Consider the following 7,183-nt stretch of genomic DNA (forward strand, 5'->3'; position numbering starts at 1 on the left):
CCCGTCAGCAGCGGTTGTGTAGTTAACAGAGGAGTTCGTTATGATTTCTAGAACATGCTTTAGGTAGCAGGCCCAGAGCTGAACTGAGATGTGGCTGTGTCCTTTTCCTTGATTTCTTTTGTGGCCTAGGGTGTGTGCATTATCTCCACAATGATCCAGTGTCTCCTGGGCTCGGTGCTCTCTCCCTAGGTGTTTGTTCTGTTCGACTGCCAACGGGTTGTTCCAAAAGGATTTACACCGCTGAAATTCTCCCCTAGGCAGACCCTAGTAGCTATCATTTATGGCCGGGTGCCGGTGGCTCCCGCCTGTCATCCCAGCTACTCAGGAGGCTGAGATCTAGAGGATCGTAGTTCGAGGCCAGAAAAAGTCCCTGAGACTCTGATCTCCAGGGAACAAACCAGAAAACCGGTTAGTGGCGCTGTGGCTCAAAGCTAGGAGACTCAGTGTCCAGGCCCTGAGTTCGAGATCCACCACCAACAAAAACCAACCAGCCAGCCCTTGTGTATGAAATGCTGCAACTGTCACCTGCGTCTCTCATTTAAATTTCACTTCTGCGGAGGAGAGAAAAGCCACGCGGGCCTTTGTCTCTCTGAGCCGGACTTAAACGTCATCAACGTGGTAGTTTGGGAAAGTGAGCCAGATCTTTGGGGAGCTTTGAAGCCATGGGGGTGGTGACAGTAAGGGGAGGTTTAAATGAGATACTCAATGCAGGGGGAGACTAGAAACTCTTCCTAGCACTGGAAAGGCCAAAGCAGTACCTCATGTAGTGGGATCCTCTAGTTTGTGGGAGTTGGATTGATTTTTGTCCCCACTTTTGGGGGGAAAGAAAGATATCTGTTGGCCCAGTTTGCAGTCATCAGACTGTGTGTGTGTGTGTGTGAGAGAGAGAGAGAGAGAGAGAGAGAGAGAGAGAGAGAGAAATAGAGAGGCGTGCCTGACTAGGCCGTTGATCATTGAACGTGATCAGTGAGGAGTTGGCCCTTGGCTTCAATCTGCTTTGAATTAACAAGGTTATTTTCCTTGTGGGAAAGAGAAGGGAATACAGGGACGAAAGTGAGTTGTTGTTTTTTTAAACCCGTGTGGTTTTGAACGCCACGTCTCATGCCAACCGAGATATTGCCAGAAGTTTCCTTCCTGGCCAGCCAACCACCCAGGAGCTGATCTGTCTCACCTGCCTGCACCGACGGCGCCCTGCGACTCCAGGTTGGGCCTTGTCTGCACTGTGGGGTCTCGGGTCAGCCTGTAGGCCGCCTTCCCGGGGCTGGGCAGGGTGGCTCCTGCCTGTAGTCCCCGCTACCCCAAGCAGGTGGGGCATAGAGGGCTGAGAACCCCCTCTCCACGGGTGAGCCGGGCCTGGCAGGCAGACGCAGAGGATGGTTGTCTGAGGACCAGGGTTCTTAGGCAGGAGTGTCGGGTGAGAGGTAGAGCCAGAAAATGCCCGTTGCCACAACACAACACAACAACAACAACAACAGTAACAATAACAGCAACAACAGCTATGCTTTGAATACAGGCAAATAATAATCATCACCCTTTAAATAATATGATATGTAGCAATTATTGTATTTCTTTCCTTCTTTCTCTGCTCCTCCCTCCTCCTCCTCCCCCCTCCTTCCTCCCCCCTTTCCCTCCCCTTCCTCCTCCCCTTTCCCTCCCCCTCCTCCTCCTCCCCCCTCCTTCCTCCTCCTCCTTCACTATGCCATTTGATAAATACATATATATATATATAATATGTAAATCCGATCATGTATAATATACGTACACTGCATAGATAATATATAATTTTGTTAGATATTCTATAGAATATGGAATATGTGATATATAAACTATATATCACATTATTTTTCAGTATGCTCTTTTATCAATGCATATATGTTATATATAATATATAAAATAGTTAATACACAGTATGTAAAATACATACATATATGACATATTATAGATGTAATTAATATAATATAATTATATGCAATACATATATGAGAGATTTCCAAGAATTATATATTCTATAATGTGTCAATTGCACATTTTATATATACTATATATTATAACAAATATATAATGTATATAATTATAAAATATATAATCATAACAAATATATCATACTATATACTATAACAAATATATAGTATATATAAAATATATAGTGTATATAGAATATACATAAATACATAATAAGGTACATATTGCTATATGTTTTATATAATGATATATAAAGGTCACTATAGTAAATATTATATAATATAATATATAATTATATAATTAATTATAATTATATAGTATTAATTATATGAACATAGTAGTATTAATGTAATATACCATATTACATATTATATATCATATACATATAGAGAGAGATATACTTTTAGGTCTGTTCATCCAGCATAGCTGATTTCTACATATTATCTCAGATAAAATTTTGGGTTTTCCCTCCTTTAGTTTGAACCCGTCAGAGTATGTGGGCAGAACTGTTCTTCCTGTCATTGTGTTGAGTTGAATGTTCTCAGCAGGCCCCTTAGATGCTCTTGGTTGAACTTTACCACCTCCCATATCTAGCTGTCTGATACTTGTTTTTCCTTTTTGTCAGTCCTGGGGCTTGAACTCAGGGCCTGGGCGCTGTCCCTGAGCTCTTTCACTCAAGGCTGGCGCTCTACCACTTGAGCCACAGCTCCACTTCAGTTTTCTGGTGGTTCACTGGAGATAAGAGTGTCATAGACTTTCCTGCCCAGGTTGGCTTTGAACTGCGATCCTCAGATCTCAGCCTCCTGAGTGGCTGGGATGACAGGCGGGAGCCACCTGGACAAGGTTTACATTTCCTGGGGATCTCTGCTAGTTTCATTTCTCTCCTTGCTGTCTTTGGCTTCCTGAATATTCTTTCCCTAAATGATTTTTTTCTGAAATGAATATTCTGTCTTAAAAGCCACGTGGCTCTGAACTTTCACCCTCCGACTCTGCATGGTCATGTTGCAGTGTCCCGGTGACAAAAATAAACAAACACGTACATTTTGTGGCATTGAGGAACCATCTCTTTTGACATAAATTTTGCTCCTTGCGACTCATGCTTTTATTTTTTTTTTATTTGAAAATAACTAAATCGCTTCAACGTTCTGGCTTGCATTCACGATCAGATGCTTAGAGGCTGGTATGGGGCTTCTCAGAATATTTCCCTGATGCTCCGTGGAGCTTTCTAGACTTACAAATGAGCTTGGACGAACTGACCATCTCTCTGTTCTTGACCAAAAGAACAGAAAATGTATTCATGATTGCTTTCCTTTAAAAAAAATAAAATCACATTCTCCTGATGTTAAAATACCTTTGCAAACAAGAGCAGGTTGAGATGCCAGCTTCCCACCCGGACCTTTATTTGCTTGGGTCTGGGAATGAATTAGATTGTCAATGAAATGGGGAAAGACATTTGCTACCTAACTGAAGCATTCCATTGACCAGAATTATCCTATTATCTTGGCAGCTAATGGGACAACCAGAATGGGAACACAAGCGTGGGCCCAGGGGTTCACAGGTAAGAGTCATCATTATTATTATTATTGTTGTTGTTGTTGTTATAATTCATGCTTTGAGCCCTGAGTCTTCTGAGATGCGTGAACTCACACAGTGGGTCATTAATATCTTCATTTTGAGCCCCCCCCAAAAAGAGTAGATGGCTGTCCATTCATACATCCTAACGGCTTTTCCCGACATCCTGTGTGGCTTGTGTTTATACGATGTTTCTACATCTTTCTTTCTTTTATATCCATCTGACCCTCTGCAGATTGCATTTTTGAGCCACAACCCACTCTCTTGATTTTTATTCCTTGCCTTTGATCATTTTTCCATGGATTTCTTTCCCCTCCTCCCCATCTCTTCCTGTTTCTGGTTAAATATTTTGAAATCGAATCAGGGTTAAACTCTGCACTCATTAGAAGATTTTTTTTCCCCTCTCTCTCTCTGTCTTTCTGTCTTCCAGCAAAGGGAAATGGAAAGATGAAAGGACCTATTACTTTTTTTGGGGGGGGGTGGAGGGTGGGGGGAAAAACCAATTCTAAACCTTTCGATAGTCGCAGACTCTTCTCGTGGACTCCACTGTCTGTCTTAAGCCAGAAGAAAAGGCTCCATGACGCATATACATGCTTTAATGACCTAATTAGACAATGTGGATTTGCTTTGCTCTGCTGTAATGATTGGGTCTGACAGAATCAAGGCTGAGTTTTACACTTAGGAAAATGATCTCTCCTCTTAAGGGTTCTGTGAGTGTGTGTGTGTGTGTGTGTGTGTGTGTGTGTGTGTGAGTGTGTAAGAAACATGGAAATCATTCTCATAGCAGCCTGTTTCCCTCCCCGTACACATGAGATGAACTTTGGGGGACTTTGTCTTTTTCTTTTTAAACCTCTGCTGTTTCTGTATGTCAAGGAAGTCCTGGGAATGCAGTCGGGTATAGTAAGTGTTCAGTGAATGGCGGACTGTGGGCTTTTCCTGAGTGCTCTTCAACTGGCTGTTGGTTGTTTCCATTGAAGTTTCTAGAAGCTGTGATTTTCCTCCCTCCCCCTGCCCCGCACATGGGTTCGAGCAGGAGCTGGTGTCAACTAGTCCAGTTGAGTCACAGCAAGCTTCAAGATGGAGTCCTTGTTGGCCGACCTGCTCCCCTCCTCTCTCTCTATCTCGTCATGTAAATACATATCATAATATATGATGTTGATCTCATCTACAGGAGGTATATGTATTATATATAGTGTATTTATTATACATTGCACATTAAATATAGCCTGTACTATACATTGTACATATTATATATTACTATATTATATAGTATTATATAATGCAGTTTATATGTTATATATTAATATAATTGTATAATATATCCCATATCTCATAGTATTATATATTAAATATATTACATATGATCAAGTAGACATTATATATTATAATGATATATAATTATTATAAGAGTTATATATAGTATATACACTATCTATTACATGATCATGTAGTATGATATATACTATATATGATATATAGTATATATATTATATATATCATATATATATATATTATATATATCATATATATATTATATATTATATATCATATATTACATTATGAGGATATAGCTATATACTATTACAGATAATATAATAATATATACTGTATAATGTTATATATTTATAAAATATACTATACTAACATATATTCTACAACAATATTACATACATAATATAATAATATATACAGATAATATAACACATTATCATAACATTTCATATATTCTACATGCTATATATTATTATTTTGTGGGGGGGTCTGGTCGTGGGGCCTGAACTCTGGGCCTGGGCACTGTCCCTCAGCTCTTCAAGGCTAGCGCTCTACCACTTGAGCCACAGCGTCACTTCCAGCTTTTTTTCTTTTTGCTTATGTGGTGCTGAGGAATCGAACCCAGGGCCTCAGGCATGCAAGGCAAGCGCTCTACCACTGAGCCACCTTCCCAGCCCTCTGCATGCTAGATATTATATATAATGTGATATAAATGTGTGTGTATATATATACATATACCCCCCACTGTATATATACATTTGAATATTGCTATGCAGTTTCCTTTTCTGTAGCTCATCTTTTTAGATAGAGATTAGGCAATTTGTCAGGTGAATTTTGAAAACTCTTGAAAGAGTCCAATGGTTGGGGTTGACTTTCAACAAACAATTTAAAATTCCGGGGCTTGCACTCCTGTAGACAAACGTGTAACGACACACACCAGATTCTTTCCTGCAGAAACGTCTGAGAGCATTTGGCAGGACGGCAGGGTGGACCTTTGACCTTAGGTCTGGAAGAAGTAGTGTTGATCCGGGGGACCCGTGTGGAGGGCAGAGGGGCGGCTGGGGTGCTCATAGGATGGGGGATGGTAAAGCTAAGAAAAGGTTTCGGCTGGGTGCCAGTGGCTCCCACCTGTCGTCCCAGCGACTCAGGAGGCTGAGATCTAGGAGATTGAGGTTCAAAGCCAGCCTGGGCAGGAAAGTCCGTGAGACTCTGATCTCCAAGGAACCACCAGAAAAACCAGAAGTGGAGCTGTGGCTCAAGGGGTAGAGCACCAGCCTTGAGTGAAAGAGCTCAGGGACAGCGCCCAGGCCCTGAGTTCAATTCCCAGGACAGCTGCACAGGAAGAAAGAAAGGAAGAAAATGAAAAAGGAAGGAAGGAAGGAAGAAAGGAAGAAATTAAGAAAAAGAAAGACAAAGACAGAAAGAAAGAGAAAGAAAGAAAGAAAGAGAAAAAAGAAAGAAAGGAGGGAGGGAAGGAAGGAAGGAAAGGAGAAGGGAAGGAAGGAAAGAAAGTAGAGAAGAAGAAGGAGAGAGAAAGAAAGGGAGGGAAAGAGAAAGAAAGGAAAGAAGGAAGGAAGGAGAAATGAAGGAAGGAAGTAGGAAGGAGAGAAAGGAAGGAAGAAAGGAAGTGGAAAGGAAGGGAGGAAGGGAGGAAGAAAGGAAGGAGGGAGAGGGGAAGGGAGAGAAAGGAAAGGGAAGGGGGAAGAGGCAGGCTGTGTGTGCAAATCCTTGCACACCTCCCTCCTCTGGAGCCGAGGCTGTGGAGACTCCTGGAGAGAGGAAGAGCAGAGGGAAGCGCCGGTTCTGGAAAGTTCCCCTTCTTGGGGTGAGGAGTGAGCTCCAGGTGTGCAGGGGGAACACGTGGAAAGATGAAGGCCCGGTCCTGGGCACCCGAGGCTGAGGGGGAGGGAAGGGGGGACGGCTCTTCCACTCAGAGAGGAGGCCCTGGACTCGAACTCTCTGAGAATGTGCTAGAAGCTTAAGGATGCCGCAGAGGGAACCGTGAATCCGGGGATCCCTTGGAGGGCAGCGTTACGATGCGAGAGACTTTTCTAGAAGGACGCAGGAGAAGGTGCGGCGTGGGTTTTCCTGATGGCTGACTCCACTGTCATCTGGCTGTGCACCAACCATGATCAGCACAGGGAAAGAGGGAAGAGTGAAACACTGTGAGCGTACCTCAGAGGGGTGTGTGTGTGTGCGTGTGTGTGTGTCAGAACTAGGGCTTGAACTCAGGGCCTCAAGCCCTGACTTGGGTATTTTGTTCAAGGCTGGCGCTCCACCACTTGAACCACGCCTCCACTCCCGGCTTTTTGCTGGCTCAGTTGGAGCTCAGAGGCTTCCAGATTTGCCTGCCTGGGCTGGCTTTGAATCGTGAAAA

The 7,183-nt window shown here is 42.8% G+C and overlaps 1 protein-coding gene across 1 annotated transcript in view; it reads left to right on the forward strand.

Annotated features, from left to right (window-relative positions):
* The first annotated feature begins 3,471 nt into the window (after positions 1 to 3,471).
* The window catches only part of LOC105992231 (cGMP-inhibited 3',5'-cyclic phosphodiesterase A-like), a 33,212-nt gene continuing 29,500 nt past the window's right edge, over positions 3,472 to 7,183 (forward strand). The window contains exon 1 of the mRNA XM_013025054.1: positions 3,472 to 3,520. Coding sequence (XP_012880508.1) covers positions 3,473 to 3,520 — 48 coding nt within the window. The 5' untranslated portion in view covers position 3,472. The remainder of the gene's footprint in view (positions 3,521 to 7,183) is intronic.

The sequence above is a fragment of the Dipodomys ordii genome, unplaced genomic scaffold (assembly GCF_000151885.1).
Source record: "Dipodomys ordii isolate 6190 unplaced genomic scaffold, Dord_2.0 Scaffold81, whole genome shotgun sequence".
NCBI lineage: Eukaryota > Metazoa > Chordata > Mammalia > Rodentia > Heteromyidae > Dipodomys > Dipodomys ordii.